The sequence below is a fragment of the Musa acuminata genome, chromosome BXJ2-8 (assembly GCF_036884655.1).
Source record: "Musa acuminata AAA Group cultivar baxijiao chromosome BXJ2-8, Cavendish_Baxijiao_AAA, whole genome shotgun sequence".
NCBI classification, from domain to species: Eukaryota; Viridiplantae; Streptophyta; class Magnoliopsida; order Zingiberales; family Musaceae; genus Musa; species Musa acuminata.
The window spans coordinates 12,305,806-12,322,087 of NC_088345.1; the positions used below are offsets into that span (position 1 = coordinate 12,305,806).

At 39.6% G+C, this 16,282-nt stretch overlaps 4 protein-coding genes across 8 annotated transcripts; 1 reads left to right on the forward strand and 3 right to left on the reverse strand.

Annotated features, from left to right (window-relative positions):
• Positions 1 to 111: 111 nt before the first annotated feature.
• Positions 112 to 1,002, reverse strand: LOC135619226 (NDR1/HIN1-like protein 1). Its single transcript, XM_065121032.1, has one exon. It carries the CDS (start codon positions 938 to 940, stop codon positions 251 to 253), a length of 690 nt encoding a protein of 229 aa, XP_064977104.1. The 5' UTR covers positions 941 to 1,002; the 3' UTR covers positions 112 to 250.
• Positions 1,003 to 1,261: 259 nt separating this feature from the next.
• Positions 1,262 to 4,086, reverse strand: LOC135619225 (ribosome-binding factor PSRP1, chloroplastic-like). Its single transcript, XM_065121031.1, has 5 exons — positions 3,687 to 4,086; positions 3,467 to 3,610; positions 3,114 to 3,380; positions 1,644 to 1,752; positions 1,262 to 1,544 (listed from the first exon to the last, which is right to left on the reverse strand). Exons 1-5 carry the CDS (start codon positions 3,921 to 3,923, stop codon positions 1,408 to 1,410), a joined length of 894 nt encoding a protein of 297 aa, XP_064977103.1. The 5' UTR covers positions 3,924 to 4,086; the 3' UTR covers positions 1,262 to 1,407.
• A 368-nt stretch (positions 4,087 to 4,454) lies between these two features.
• LOC135619227 (protein GRAVITROPIC IN THE LIGHT 1-like) lies at positions 4,455 to 7,615 on the forward strand. 4 transcript variants are annotated; one of them, XM_065121037.1, is made up of 3 exons: positions 4,455 to 4,580; positions 4,661 to 4,727; positions 6,024 to 7,615. In XM_065121037.1, the coding sequence occupies exon 3, from the start codon at positions 6,058 to 6,060 to the stop codon at positions 7,324 to 7,326; it is 1,269 nt and encodes a 422-aa protein (XP_064977109.1). In that variant the 5' UTR covers positions 4,455 to 4,580; positions 4,661 to 4,727; positions 6,024 to 6,057; the 3' UTR covers positions 7,327 to 7,615. The 4 variants fall into 4 exon arrangements, with proteins under 4 accessions (XP_064977109.1, XP_064977107.1, XP_064977108.1 ...); XM_065121035.1 differs by having other exon boundaries at positions 4,477 to 4,580; positions 4,683 to 4,727; positions 6,019 to 7,615; XM_065121034.1 differs by having other exon boundaries at positions 4,507 to 4,580; positions 6,019 to 7,615.
• A 2,381-nt stretch (positions 7,616 to 9,996) lies between these two features.
• On the reverse strand, positions 9,997 to 16,282 carry LOC135619228 (beta-glucosidase 18-like). 2 transcript variants are annotated; one of them, XM_065121038.1, is made up of 12 exons: positions 16,051 to 16,281; positions 14,526 to 14,592; positions 13,816 to 13,874; positions 13,637 to 13,712; positions 13,491 to 13,565; positions 13,180 to 13,267; positions 12,839 to 13,091; positions 12,509 to 12,624; positions 11,880 to 12,129; positions 11,192 to 11,294; positions 10,722 to 10,827; positions 9,997 to 10,505 (listed from the first exon to the last, which is right to left on the reverse strand). In XM_065121038.1, the coding sequence occupies exons 1-12, from the start codon at positions 16,174 to 16,176 to the stop codon at positions 10,298 to 10,300; spliced, it is 1,527 nt and encodes a 508-aa protein (XP_064977110.1). In that variant the 5' UTR covers positions 16,177 to 16,281; the 3' UTR covers positions 9,997 to 10,297. The 2 variants fall into 2 exon arrangements, with proteins under 2 accessions (XP_064977110.1, XP_064977111.1); XM_065121039.1 differs by lacking the exon at positions 13,491 to 13,565 and having other exon boundaries at positions 16,051 to 16,282.

The window sequence follows — 16,282 nt, forward strand, 5'->3', positions numbered from 1 at the left end:
ATTTTCATCCATCACTCTGCTGCAGTAGTCAGCAATGCAGGTGAAAGAGAGACAGTAAATAGACTCAAGACTGAAGAAACCATTAATTAGCGACATTTCCCTGTACAACGAGATCGATGCACAGAGAAGAAATAGATGGATGTTTACCTGCTTATTATATATAAGTATTCGTGCTATATCTTCTCCATGTCATTCCGTTATTCACTCGCATGACTATATTTCCGTTTATTAAGATGCACGCAAAATGAGATCAGATGTCGACGTCGCATACCGGCGTGCCGAGCAGCGGGACCTGACCAGGGACTCCGGTCTTCAAGCCGGCGAGCACGTCGCACCGCACGTACATGCTGTGCCAGCCGCTGTGGAACGGCCCCGACTTGAACCGCAGCCGACCGAGGATCACCAGCCTCAGCGCCACCACCCCGTAGGCCTGGTCGGTGGCCAGCCCCGCTGCCACGTCGCCCGACACCGGCACGGGCGACCCGCCCAGCAGGGGAGACACCGAGACCTCGCTGTCCCGCTCCTGGAACAGCGGCGGGAGCGGGGCCGGCAGCGTGATGGCCTGGCCGCGGTAGGTGGCGTAGGTGGCGAGGCGCTCGTAGCTGATGGAGGAACGGTCGTTCGGGTTGCGGATGAGGAGGGTGAACTGCATGGCGGAGGAGATGGCGGCGACGGGCGCGACGGTGGTGGCGTTGGAGAGGCTGTAGATGGCGGCGCTAGTCACGGAGAAGCGTGGGCGAGAAGGACGGTAGACGAGGTAGACGACGAGCGCGGTGACGCCGGCGAGCAGGAGGAGGAGGAGAAGAACGAAGAGGGCTAGGCGGCCGGGGTGGTGGTGGGAGGGCGCGTAGCGGTGGAGCATGGGCTTGTGGGGTTTGCCGTGGCCGTCATCGTCGTGCATCTTTCGTGGGGGAGAGGGGGAGTGATGTGCCTCAGACATCTCGGAGACGAAGGGGGTTCGTAAGTGTCCTCAAAGTCGTGGTGGAGTGTCGATCGAAAGCTGTGTGTCAGCGTATTCAATTCTGTTGTTTGCTTTGCAGGAAGAAACCCACAAATGGAGGCCGGCTTACGTTTTGATCCGGCCCGGCCCGGCCCGTTACAAAAAGAGAAAAGTGTAAGACACTTTGATTTTGACTTTGTGTTGACCTCTAACAAATTGAAATTTAAATCTGGCCCCTTGCACCGACGGTCCATTCCATACCATGATATTATAGCCAGTTTATAAGCTATAAAGATCAAATATGACCGGAAGAAGAAGAAGAAGAAGAATATAAACCGTGTACTCTAGCTAGCCAATCGAGTGGTGAATGGGCTACAAAACCTGTTAACTCCCGTCGTCAACAAACATCCTTGCGGAGACTATGTGAGTTCAAGTCAACAACATACATGCAGCAAGCTCGCACTGCATCAGCCGCTGACCCGCTCGGTGATGGACTCTCTGGTGCGTTCGGAGGATGTTTCCAGATCACGCGCTTGGCCATCATCTTTAGGTATGATCAGGCCGTATCCACCTTCTTTCCTCTTGTACAATATGTTTATTTCACCTGCGCAGGAAATAATTCATCTTCTTATGCTGCAGGACCACCAGAGGAAAGCAATCTCCAGAAGAGGGAGCTGATTTAAAGATCTACAAGGATGATTACCGGTTTCATCGTTCCTGAAAGCATAAAAGCTGTGATCGACATTCTCCAGCTGCTCTTTTGCCTCGTCAACTGTTAGTGGTGGCATGTCAAAATACTTTGTGCGCACAATCTGAAATAGAGAATGATTCGTTAGTAAAACCAGATCATACTGTTCCATCCTAGGAATACTTTCGTCTGCTGCAACAAATGGTAAACAGTAATCATAAAACATCAATGATCCATCAGGAAGCAACTGTTGTGGGTCTCACAGTTCTAAACCAGCAAAAAAGAACAAGAAAAAAAATCCATGCTACTTGATCTTTCCATGACAGTTGGTCTCATCCAGAAAACTCATTTTGTGAAATTACTGTCTAGATATATGGATAGCTAAGGATCTACGAAAGATAGTTGAAGAACATACGCATTGAAGAAAAAAAAAGGAAGGATGCGTTTACTAAGCACAATGCATTAAATGTCGGAGGAAGACTGGTCTGGTAGTTTGGCACAAAAATGTGCCGTAGCTATATAACACATCAAAGATTGCACTACTTAAAAAGTAACAAATACATTGCCAACAATTTTTGCAAGGTGTAACAGCGCAAGAGTGACCATACAACACTTCTAAAAGCCCGAAAGTGTTTAGAACCAATATTTGTAAGCGCTCTTCATATAAAGAAAACTGCAATACTTGTCACGGTGAAGTGAAATCGAACTACAGCAGAATCACAGTTACTAAGTGGATCTAGCACACTAAAAACTTACGATACAACAGGTCGAACAAAAAAGAGCATATTTCTCTAGCAGACTAATTTAAATGAAAATATCACTACCACTTTCTTGGAGGCATGTGATTATTAAGATAGTCAAGAATTATTTTTAACACAAAGGATATCACTAAGAAACTCAAGGATTGTGCCATCATGAAATTGTATCATAGAGCCATCTTCCACTCCAACAAGCAAGGACAACATAAAATAATTACACATATTCTGCAAGAAACTAAACATCTCATGAACATAATTCCAAAACAAGCTTGAGGCCAAAGTGCTAATTCTTCCAGTGTGATCCAGCCAAAGCTCATACTAAGTTAAGATATTTATAACCGAGTCATGCTCTAATATAATGGTAAGAGAGTTAACAAAGATAGCTATCACATAATATCATTGTTCATCCCTAGTCAACACTGTAAATTAGATCCAATTTTAAAAAGGCAATGTTGTTTTCCCCCTCAATAGAAGTAGATGCATACGATGAACAATTTGATACAAAAGAAATGTAACCTAAATTGCGAATCAAAGTCCTAAATGATGCATATGATCCAGGTCACATGGATTTGGATACAGATTCATACGGAAACAGAGGATAAATCGACACTGTTCATACTCCTTTTCCTTTTCTCCAAAGAGTGCACTATGACCAGTTAAAAGACAACGCCAAGAAATTAAACGAAGCATGAAACAGGCAAAGCATGATGTGAGCGAAGAACATTACCCGACCCAGACGTTCCACATCCTCTTCCGCAGGCGCAAATTCCTCTAAATCTTCTACCTCCTCTGCATCCTCGACTCCCTTCAGCTCTGTATCCCGAACCTTGAGACGGTTGAACCCTTTCATGTGCCGCCCATGGTCGGTGTCTTTCTCCTTAATCTTCCGCAGCTTCCTCTGCAGAACCGACGACACCAAATCGATGCTCCCGTACATCGTCTCCGCTTCCTCCTCTGCGCGAATCACCCCGTGCTTCTTGCTAAACAAAGTGACCTAAAACACGAGAAAGTCACCACCTTTGGAACAGCAGCATCCAATTCGAACACTCTGACATCAATCTGAGGAATTTAGACGAACACCTCGCATCGGCAAAGCCGAGGGCCTCTGCCGACTTCTCCGCCGCGAAGGGACAGCCGGACGTCGACCTCACGGACAAGGTAGCTGTGCTTCTGCACCGCCTTGCCGACCTTGTCCTCCACATGCTTCTTCACCGCGTCCGTCAACTAATTCATGTCAAGAAAAGCATCAGGAAAGCACCCAATCACGCCCCCAACAAAACCGATGAGCAAGAACACATACGTCGAGGTTCTTCCCTTGGATGATGAGTCGGACGGAGGAGAGGGGACCGTCCCAAGACATCCGGGCGGCGGAAGAGCTCTTCTTGCCGGAGCGGAAGGAAGAATCATCGAGCCTGATCGCGTTGCCGAGGAACTGGCAAGGAAGAGACCGAGCTGTTCTCGCCGTAGCGGTCGACGAGAGGGGTTTCTGGGCGGAACGTGAGCAGAAGAAGGTGGGATGGAAGACAATGGCAGCCATCGCTCTCAAGACTGGCGATGTATGTAGGGAGAAGTAGTAGAGTGTTGGATGAGTTGAAGAAACGAGAAGAGGAGAGGAGAAGATTCTCTAAAGAAACAGAGATGGGAGAATGGGGTGATGGAGATGATCCGTATACGGGAGAAGATGATAGGATGGATAGGATATGGAGAGGAGATGGTCCTGTGGATATATATGAAGTCATTAGCAACGCTGATGGACAAAGACACGGACACGGACAGGGGCAAGGACGTGGGTAGATTGGAATGGGGTAAACGGGAAATCGGCCTATTTCAGCTATTATTGGCCAATTGTGAGTCGACATGTCAGATTCCTTGGGAGGGGCCCTTCACAGTTATTCATTTTACTCCTTTTTTAATACACATATTACATATTGAGATGTCTAGATTGATCGCTGTTTGCGTCTATTATGCGCTATGGGACTTATTTGCAAGATGATCAGATTGGGTAGATGTGAAATTCTAATACTTATGGGGGTACATCTACAATTTATTCCCGTAACATTGCACCGATTTTGGGGTAGCAAAAGGGCAAAGGGTAAAGTGAGCCCTGGTAAGCATCTCCTTGGTACCTCGTCGACCGATCTCCTCCGATCTGAGCGACTCCTCGCGGCCGATCTCACGCATTCGCGGCGAAAGGGTACGGATCACTTCTTATTCTTCTTGCTTGCTCGGATCGTGTTTGTCTTGAATGTTCGATGATTATAATGATCGTTGTAGGGATTTCGGCTTGGTCTCTTAGACGAGTACAAGGGAGAATTCTTGGCTGGCTCGTTCATCGAACTCGGTATGCTTCGATCTGATATTTTTCGCATGTCTGCCTTTGAATTGATATATCGTGTGGATGATTGTGCAAAAATGGGGCTTTTTCTGAGTGAAGTTTGAGCAGTGGAACGCTGCGATCTGATTTCGTGTCCGATCTCTAGTTGAAGTTTATACCTTTGGAGTAGATGGTAGCTGTGAGTTTCGTTTGCCTGCAAATTATATTTCTGAATACATATCTTGTATCCAGATGTTTGGTATTTTTGGGATGCGCTCTGAGGAGGTATTTTGTCAGTCTGGTGGCATCATTTCTATTTTTACGTACATTGCATATATTGGTTTAAGAAAATAAACAAAGATTTCTTTTTAAAACTTTTCCGTGCTTGAGCTCTTCCATGTTTTTCGGGCGGAATGTTGGTATTAGGAGAGCATTGCATAAAAATGGATATGTAGAACCCCTGGCTGTTATACAGAAGTATACATTTAGAATACCTAACTGTTATACAGATCTATACGTTTTTTTATGGAGTCATTGAACTCATACAAGCAGCTTGTTCTGACATTATGTCCAGGCCCCTTTTGAAATGGCTATCAGGCGGCTAATTATGATTGTAAGGTGGGAGTGGTAAGACTCCATGGAGAACCGGAACATGTATGCAAGATAATTCTCAGATAGATGGTGATTGATATGTAAGGTGTATCATGGAACAGAATGAGAATTTTATGACGTGATTGCTTCCATTTTTATCAAGTGATGGATCATGAATAATTTTGCTTGACATAAAAGGAAAGAGGCCATGTACTCTTGGGCTAACTTTACTGTCTTGTTTCCAGCTTGTAGAATTGTCGTAGCATTTTTCTAAGTATGAAGTTTGATCTTTCTGATTGTGCTATACAATTGATTCGCTATTGTGATGTTTTGTCGTTTTCTCAGGAATTTATGTGTGGTACGTGTTTTTACTTCACTTAGGAATTTACTGATTTTACATTGGGCTGAAATATCATTTCGATAATTTACAATTAAATTTGTGTTTTTGCAAAAACTATCTACTGCAATCCCCTTGTAAGAAGCATGTGAAGATTATTTGTTTGGATTAGTCTTTAAGGGTTGACACACAATTCTGCTAAGTGAATCTCAAGATCACAGGTTGAGTGATCTTGAACTGTACAAAGAGTCTTTGTTTGTTTCAATGTTGTTGTATCACTTTGCCATATGAGTTCCATAATAAATTACAGTTGCTGCATAATCAAATATTGGTGGACTATTGCATGATAAATGAAATTGTACTTATTGGAGTTGGCTTGTCATATGTCAGATTAGAAACAAAAGAGCAGCTACTTCAACAAAAGAAGCAATGCTACGAACAGGGCACAAGGAAACAGAAAGTCATGATAGCAACAACCAGAAGGTTTATCCTCAACCAATGGATGACAGTGTAAATCAAAACAAGAAATCTATGGATGCACTTGTATCAAAGATCTTCAACAACATTTCCTCTCTCAAAGCAGCATATATGCAGCTCCAGAATGCTCATACCCCTTATGATCCAGACAAGATCCAGGCTGCTGATAAACTTGTTATTGAGGAACTCATGAAGCTTTCAGAACTCAAACATTCCTATAGGGATAAAAATCCCAAACTGACATCAGCATCACCTAAAGATTCATCCCTACTTGCAGAAATTCAAGAGCAACAAAACTTACTTAAAACCTTTGAAGTAATGGTAAAAAAATTTCAGTCTCAGATTCAAACAAGAGACGTGGAGATTGTCCAACTGCAGCAACAAATTCAGGAGTCAGGCCAGAGAAAGCTGAAATTAGAAAAGAAACTTAAGCAGAGGGGTCTGCTCTCCAAGGAACCGGAAGGCTTTGAAGAAGAACACAATTTCTTTTCCATTGAGTTGACTCCAAACCTTTTCTCTTCTGCTGTAGAAACAGCATATAAATCCATCCATGATTTCTCAAAACCACTGATTAACATGATGAAAGCTGCAGGGTGGGATCTTGATGCGGCAGCTAATGCGGTTGAACATTCAGTGATCTATGCAAAAAGGGCTCATAAGAAGTATGCATTTGAATCACACATTTGTCAGAAAATGTTCAGTGGGTTCCAGGAAGAGACCTTCTCAATGGAACCATCTGAACTCCCGATTTCTCATGAGGGTTTCTTCCGCCAATTTCTCGCTATAAGAGCCATGGATCCTCTGGATATATTGAGCCAAAACCCGGACTCAGTATTTGGTAAATTTTCACGGAAAAAATACCTATTGGTTGTGCACCCTAAGATGGAAGCTTCATTCTTTGACAACCTGGATCAGAGGAACTATGTCATGAGTGGTGGGCACCCAAGGACACCTTTCTACCAGGCTTTTCTAAAACTGGCTAAATCAGTATGGCTGTTGCACCGGTTAGCAAATTCATTTGATCCCAAGGTCAAGGTTTTTCAGGTGAGTAAAGGAACGGATTTCTCAGAGGTCTATATGGAAAGTGTTGTGAAGAACATAATTCTGGCAGAGCGAGATTCCAAACCTAAAGTTGGGCTCATGGTCATGCCAGGTTTTATGATTGGAGGCAGCGTTATACAATCTCAAGTATACCTTTCAGGTGTCAAGTGTGCCGAATGAGCACCGAGCTTCGGTTATGCTTGTTCAGAGAGAATTACCATTCACTGCTCTTGTCGAGATGCAGTTTCATGGTTCCGAGGGGACCTATGTTTGCTTATGCTATCTGCTGGCAAAGTGATTCTCGAGGAGATTATTACTTTGTATTCGAACACCACCATGTAATGTTGCTACTTCAAGGTTGCAAGTGTAGATATTATATTAGGTGCTGTTTGCTTGATACTTGTGATGTATAATTGACTCCAGGCCTACTAATAGTTTTAATTAGTTATTTCGAATTTTATTCCGTCAACTTTGTGTTGAACGAGTAATGTTCCTCACATGTTGATTTTGTTGGCAAATACCCCCCAGAATCCAGGATCTGTGCATGATGGGCTGTGATTACCTCCATGCAGATCTAAACTTCACATATTTGTAAGCTATGATTATCTCACTACCATGGGTTCTTGACATAAGTAGACAAAACTTATTTGTGGCGCTGTGTGTCTAAAGGTGTAAAGCATTGCCTGTGTGAAAGATTGTTAACAATGTTCTAGTTATAAATTTGCAGGCCATAATATATAATTCTTATGAACCCTTTTCTCAGAGTATATATATATATATATATATATATACTCGAATAAATTTTGACCTTTCCAACAGTGATTGAGAGTTATAACAGATAGGAAATGACAGATAAATTAAATTAATTAAACATGCATTTTAAGTCGTTTTGTCTCCAAGAAAAGCGTGTTATAAACAATTCTTTTGCCATTGAGGAATTAATATGCAAATATCTTCACACATCAAAAATTAGAGGGGCAATGACGCTATTTCAAAATTGCTAAGGGCAAATTAGTAAAAGAACCACTTTTCAAAACCCACCCACCCACCCACCCGTTTTGCCCTTTCCGTGAGAGAGCACGCGCGCGACCAATGGGGCCGTGGAAACCCTGAACAGACCCCCGTTGTTGATGACTTCCACCGTGGACGGCGGCGTCTTTAGCAATGAATCTCCGTTTTCTTCGATTTTAATCGTCCTTCCCGTCGAAATCAAGGTTCGCTTTTCTTCTCTCTCACCTGACTTGTCGAAAACGAGAACGTCATGTGCGTTATCACCGTACGATTTGATGGTATTTGGTCAACTACAGTGTTGTTTCCTCTGATTAGATGGTGGAGGAGCGTTACATGGACGGTCATCGATTCATCAAGATTTGTCCTCGGAAGACGGATGGCGATGTAAGTAATAATTTTAGCTCATCTGATTGAGATTTTGCTTACTTGCAGAACATCAGATTACGTAAGGTTGAAGATTTATTCCCCTGTTTTCGAATGTTTCAATTGGGTTCTTTTGCTTCAAGCTTAGTTGTTCTTCGAACATTCGTACAAGTGCAATCCGTGTGTCGCCGAGTGATTGCTCAAACGAATGATTAAATTTGGTGGAAACCAAAGTCTATTCGGTCTTCAGTTGGAAGTTCTACTGAAAGTTTGGTGGAAACCATAGTCTGATTCAAATCAGATCGAAGTCGGAATCGAACGGGGCCGAAGGTTCATCGGTTCCAAACCGAACTGAAATTGGCCCCGGGTGATTTGGTTCCGTTTCTAGGTTTGGGAAATCAGAACTGCTTGTTTAGAAATCGATGGTTCAAGAATCGGAACTATTCGATTCGAATAGTCGGTTCCGTAATTTTAAATTATTTTTTATTATTCAAAAATAAATTTATGATTTTTTTTCATGTTTTAAATTTTTTAGTTAAAAATAATAAATAACCAGGTACAACAAAGAAATCAATAATGTGATCTTAAATAATAAATCGGTAGATCAAACCCAAAACCTACGAAATGATATCTATAATCATTTAGAAGCTATTTTAAGTGATAAGGCACAATAATTTGAGTAATGTGATAATAGTTATTACATCATGGACCATGTTTATGTTTATAGTAATAAACTGACATCACAACATAGATAAAAAGTAATAAGGAGACACAACACAAATGGTATAGGACAATGTTTTCACGCTCCTAGGGATTATCTATGTGGATACTTATTACATATCAGTTTACATTCTCTGCAAGTGCAGTTGCCCTAATCCTCATACTGCAGTTGCATGGACCTTTATGCAATGTGGTACCTAAGACTGGTATTGATCATTGGTTGTGACAAGGCTTGACACAAGGAATTTAACTTTATGGAGTTTCTGATAGAGACCATTCACATCTTTCCACTTGGTGCAACTGGAGATATATATATGTATATAAATATATATATATACATTGTGAATAATTTTCATAACTTTAACAATAGCAGAAAATTGCCCAACATTTCTGCTGGTCCTTGACATGCTCCTCCTTTATCTTATTTTAGCACTTTCCCATGCTAATGAACTGTTGAAGTTATAATAGAACAGAACATATTTGGGTTTAACAGTGATAGTCATGGGCTAATCAATCAAAACCCTGGTGGTCATGCAAACTTCACAACTTTATATATATATATATGAGAACTTTGTTATGCATGTGCGTTTCAGTGCTTGGTCTAAACCATTCCACATCTTATTGTTCTAATTCCTAACCCCAAAGGCCAACAACATATGTACCTTTCCTTTTTAGATTCATATGCAGTTTTAGATGCGCATACATAACTGTGTATCTGCATACTATTGTGTGTAGTACTTGAGATGTCACTCAATATAGGCACACCATGAATGATTGTTGTTTCTTAGCAAATTCAAGAACCATATTTACAAGGTATTGCTGCTGCAGATAAAATGAACATTATGTTCAGCACAATATCTTAATACATTACCACACAATAGTAATGTTTGTACATAACGATAACAAAAAGTGAAGCTGACTATTAAGATATATTTAAAATATATCTTACATTCTTGACGTTTCTGAATGTTTTCAATAATTTTTTCTCAATATTCTTCATCATGTGCACAAGGTTTCTCAAACAATATGATCTAGCAACTTCACCTCGAAAGGGGAATTAAATCTCATTATTTTGAGTGCTCGTCCTCAGTTGTAGCTTTTTACCACTGAGAAATTTCTTGTACCATTTAGCAGATAGTTTTGGGGTTCTTCTTTGTGTCTTGTAGTCAACATGAAAGAGTCCAAATCTGACGGTATAACCAAATGCCCACTCAAAATTATCTAGAAGAGACCAAGAGAAGTAACCTCTCACATCAGCTCCTTGGCTGCATTAGGATACACAGAATCAGCAAATTATTTTCTTTTTGTCTACAAGGTGACATGATAGATCCATGTATACGTTAGATGTCAAGTTTGACTTTAGAAAGATAATCAAAATATTTTGTAAAGGCATGATCTTGAGTATCTTTGGTTAGATATTTAGCACATAGTTCATATCTATAGGTGGAATTGCCTTGTTGTTTTTTATACCCAATGATTACCTTATGGCAGCAGACAAAAAGGTGAGGTAGGAGTGCATAAATTTTATCCTCTCTGTGTCATTGATCAATTCCTTTGTAAAGGCACCGCTGCTTCCTTGTGCATAACCTTGCAAGAGCAGAAGTGCCACACATGATGAAAAGATGCATTAAGGTGGAAGACGATAAGATTTTTCTTGTTTGTTTGCTAGAAATAAAAGTCTGTATCAATCAGAATGGAAATGATGATATGAACCGTGTTGTGCTTCAATGGATAGCATGTGACACATCAATAATTGGTAATGGCTACTAAATGTCCTCACTTGTTTATCATGAAGTGCTTTAGTGGAGTCTTAAAAAAATATCATAGAATTGGGTTGCAGAATAGGTGCGTCGGTCCAAGTCAATTTTTAACCTGATGCAAGTTGACCAACAAAGTACACAGCCAATCCAAGTTACATCTTACCATTTTCTTCTTCGACTTTACCACTTACCATTTTCCGTAATGTACATAGGTACATTGTTATATCTTTCCATGATGTACCGGACCATTTTTTCTATACCATATGGAACCGCATAATATGTTGGCAAGGCAGTCTGCAAGGCAAAATAAGTTCAGTAAGATTTTTTCTTTATGCATTCTTATTGTTTAAAGAACTATATTACAACCGCAAACAATTTCAGTACCAAACATTTCTGCTTATAACATGTGCTTCTTGTCCATAAACATTGCGAGTATGAGATCTAAGGTTGCATTTGGTTTTACATTAAAATAACCGTGTCAATATCCTAACAAAACAAAGTCTAACGAACCTGTATGTGTCATTCTTTTTGTATGGTTGCTCCCTCTTTAACCTTGATTATATTGGTTGAACTACTTCATATAGTTCAAAACAAACCTCTCCTAACTTCATTTACTCGGTTTGACCTCTAAACCGCAGTTTAACCCTCCTAAACACCGAACCAAATGCTACCTAAAACTATTCTGTGGTTGATGTTAGTGGAGGTTGCATGGGGTCATATTCTAGTCTTCTGCAGATATTTGAGCCAGACTGCTCTACCTTATAGAAGTCATGTTACAGAGGATTGAAGTAATTTAAAGCATGTAAGGGGACTAAAAGCTTAGTGTAAATATTCTACTCTGTTGTTTGAAAAATCTTCTGATTCGTTGCATGCTCATACCGGTTCTCCAATCAGCACTCCATTTTTGTATCCGGTGGTGGCTATTAATGCATCTCTCATGTAGCCATCCAAATCACATGAAGAGAGCATACAGTCCATCACATAATTGGTGGAGTAATGGTTGATTCCAATAAAGTCCAATTTGTTCAGCAATAATTTCTTTTCTTCGTAGGTGAATATGGGCAATCTTGAACCTAGGACTTCATGCATTTCTGATGGATAATCGCCAAGAAGTATGGGGTCTAAAATCCTACAAATACAAGAATTAGTATTAGACTACATCTAATGCATGATAAAGAGTATTCAGCACCCTATGTTGTTCCATGCAAGATTTGAAAAAATAACATACATAATAGGTAACATAAACTTTGTTACAGATACTCACATTGAATAGTGATATAAGTCTGTGTTCAGATACAATTTGCGACATGTAAATGCATTTTCTTTCACAACTCAACATACTGAAATAGCAAGGGAACTGAACTATGCAAAGAATTGATCAGGAGGAAACAAAAGTTTCACAGCATAAAGTCCTTCAATTTAGATTGTATTGAATTTTTTGTACTATATTCATGAGAGTAATAATATGATATTGACAGTGCCTATAAGTTCAGGTACAAGAAAAATACCATGGCCCTTCGAAAGATAAAGCTCGTTGAGTTGCCAAATAATCAGCTGTTGAATTTGTCAATGGCTCATACCACTTTGAGGTGATCACTATCCCAATGGATCCACCTTGTTTGACCTTGAAAAAGATGCATTAAGTTACTCATTTTTATAGGCAGCACGAGAATAGATAGGTCTTTCGAGGCTTTTGCATTTACTTTATTATGCAATTTATTTCCTTTCAATATAGATAGAACACAGATAAAGGAGAATTCTAACCTTGATTTCATAAAAATTAAAAAGGACATCTAGGACAATTAAGATACAATTGGTGGCAATATATTCAGAACCACCTGATAGTTTTTTCTATAGATATCAACTGCAGTTGCATGTGATAAGATAATATTGTGGGCAGCTATATATGGTTCGACTTCAGAATCTCCAGTAGTACAGTTCGCATATGGTTCTGAACAACGGCCTGGGGGATACTTTCCAAACGCATAACTAAATTTTACAAAAAGGTTTGGTTCATTGAATGTGGTCCAGAATTTTACTCTGTCACCAAATTCCTTGAAACATACTTCTGCAAGATGTCCAAAATCTTCCCTGAAAATGTGCATTGGCCATTAAAGGGCAATTAGTGGCTATGAAACATTGAGCTTGTAAGAAGTCAAGGTTGTAAAATAGAACATACCTTATTTGTGGACTCAACCATGAACCATACCGGTCTTCAAGTTCTTGAGGTACATCAAAATGGTTCAGCGTTACGAATGGTTGTATTCCTAGCCAGCAAAGAAATAAAACATAATGATAGTGACAGTCTTTGTTTCTGATTTGCATGGTTGTATTCCTAGCCAGCAAAGAAATAAAACATAATGATAGTGACCGTCTTTGTTTATGATTTGCATAGAAGTTAGTTATTATGCTTGTAATTCCAAGTTTACTATTAAAAGGTTACATGCAAATATTAGGATGAAATATATGAATTAGAGAGTAGCCATTTACCTTTGACTAAAAGGGAATCAATAATCCTATTGTAGAATTTTATTCCAACTGGGTTTACATCCCCAAATCGACCTCCTATTTGTGAGAAAAGGTTTCATGAGTAACAGATCTAATTTGCAACATAACAGTAGATGAACAGAACTCACTTGGAAGAATTCTTGACCATGACATGGAGAATCTGTAGGAGTTAACGCCAAGGGAATGCATTAAGCTAATATCTTCCTGCTCAATAATATCAGTGTACCAGTGGGAAGGCAATATATCATTCTTCTTTGAATAATAATTATATTTCTCTGTTGTTATGATCTTTGATGCGATGATTTACCATGTATCGATGATAATGATCATCAGCAATGTCACCAGTTCTCCCATCTTTAATTTTTCCTGATAAAAGAAAAAAATGTTGAGGCTTTTATTAGTAGTTTGTGCAAACAGCCTTGAGTGCACATGGAAACAAATAGAATCTGACTTCACAATATAAACCTTTTTTTTTTTTTTCCTGTTTCTTCTCATGGAAATCATGTAAAACAGCCCATACGGTTATATGGGATGTGGATATGAGTTAAGGGGAAGTGTGTATGAATATACAAGATTACAGTACAAGTTAACTCGGAGCCAGAAAGAATAGGTAAATATTTTACAATATAAAAGTGCAAGTCAAAATTCAGAAATGAGTTAGAATCCTGTTTCTCATTCCAGGGGACAACAATGCATTTGATGATTTTTCTTATTAACCGTCATGTCAACCCTTGACATGAGATGTAAAGGAATTTAACTTACTAGTAAAGTCCATCTGTGAAGTCTTGATTTTACAAAATAACTACATCCACTGTTGATGTATCACACTACCGTATCAGATAGGTTGCATTTCTGTTCTTTTACGGAAAAAAGGTCCTAAAATGTTTATGATGCTATGTCTTGCCAAAGAAATTATACAAAGCCAGGCTACTGAAGAGACTCTCATGTTATAGTACACATGTTTAGTATTTACTATGCTGATGAAAAACAAAGATTGTGAAATAATAGTGACATCACCTGGTAAGTGAGTGAAAACATCCCAATTGCTCAAACTCTTGTTACCTTCTAAATATGCACCTTCAATCTGAAAGAATATGGATAAAGAACATTTAAGGAAATATGAACATGTATTACAAATGATTTTTTTTTTCAATCAAATGATTAAGCCATGAAGATGTATTTCTATTGATCTCCAATATGACACCATGACCATCCCTGATATTTGGAAGAGGGAACCATTGCACTTTGTACAAATTTGTGCTTTTCAGATCTCGTGAAAGGAACTTCTGTAGGTCTATTATTGGTTTTTGTTCCCCTTTTTGCAAATGCTTTCATTTTGGTCCCAAAAGTTAAAGATTATGCTATGATAAAAATGGCTTTTAAGGTTCGATTATGTTGCTTATTGAATTTGAAGTGCCACAACATATGACTATTTCAATGTTCCATCAGCCTGCCGTTATCTAAACCCACGTATGTCTCTGTTTTACAGGATCAGAAATTTGTTTAAGTGGGTTTCATTCAAAATCACACCTCAACTAGTTTTCCCTAGTCTTTTTTTTTTATAATGTACGTTAAGATGATAGTTCTTGAATTTTGTTTTCATTTTTTAACCACCCTCGCCTGCTTAACTTGAAGAAACCATTAATTGTTTCCTTTATTAATGTTGCATGTTCATATTATTTGCATCATGCAGTTATTTGAGTCATAGTTCTATGGAGAAAATCAGGCGAATTGAATCGGACCGGATGGGTTGCTTTTGGGCAGTTTTTGCTTGCTTGGTAAACCATTTTTCTGAACAACCCTCAGTTATAGATTTAGGTACTTCCCTATACTGTTCTTTTGACAGAACCGCTTTATCATGTCTTCTTTCCTCTGATATCTGCTATTACACAGTATAAAATTTTTTGTTTGCAATGATTGGGATGGAATCTTGATATGTCGACTCATTTGAAATCTCAATTTATTTTTGTGAAGATTTCTTTAAGTGCAATGTTTGCAATGATCGTTTCAAATAATTAAATAACTTTTTCTTGCAGCTGAGTATACATATGCAAATATTTTTTGTTTATCAGCAGGAAAACTACCCAAATGAAAGTTTTCTGATTCAGACATCACATGAAATCGAAAAGAGAGAGATGAAAGGATCTAAACATTTTGAATCGTGACATGTCCTTTTCTGATTCAGGCATGTAGTAGTACCATATCATGGCTGTATGTTTCCAGAACCACCGTGATCTGAGAATTCTTTGTGGCTCTGTGCCCATCCACTGACCATTGCTGGCTTGGATGTGCCCCCGAGCCATGATAGGTATGTACGCCCTCGATCAAGCTATGTACAAAGTTTGCAACTTTTTTTGTTTTCATGCTACCATTTTATCTTACAGGGCGTGGTCTCCTCTATACCATCTTAAGACAAAGATGAAGCATAATTAAAGATCTTTTGCAGCTTGACAGCATTGTCTCTTTCTTTTTTTTTCCTTATTTCTCATCTAGGAAGAAGTGAATTTTCAAGTGCTGCAAATCTGAAACATCATCAGATTACCTGATAAGAAGAGGTTGCGGTGCCGAAGAGGAAAGTGGAAGTGAAATCGCTCCGACTGAAGCATGCGACCGAGGAAAGCAGTTGGAAGAAGAGGGTGATTGCCAAGGTCTTCTTGTTGATCCCCATCCTCCGAAAACCCACCACCTCTCCTTCAGCTCTCCTCCCTGAGAGAGGATAAAGTTTCAGCTCTTGTGGAGTTCGACCAGGTAAGAAGCAATCTGGTATCAATCCC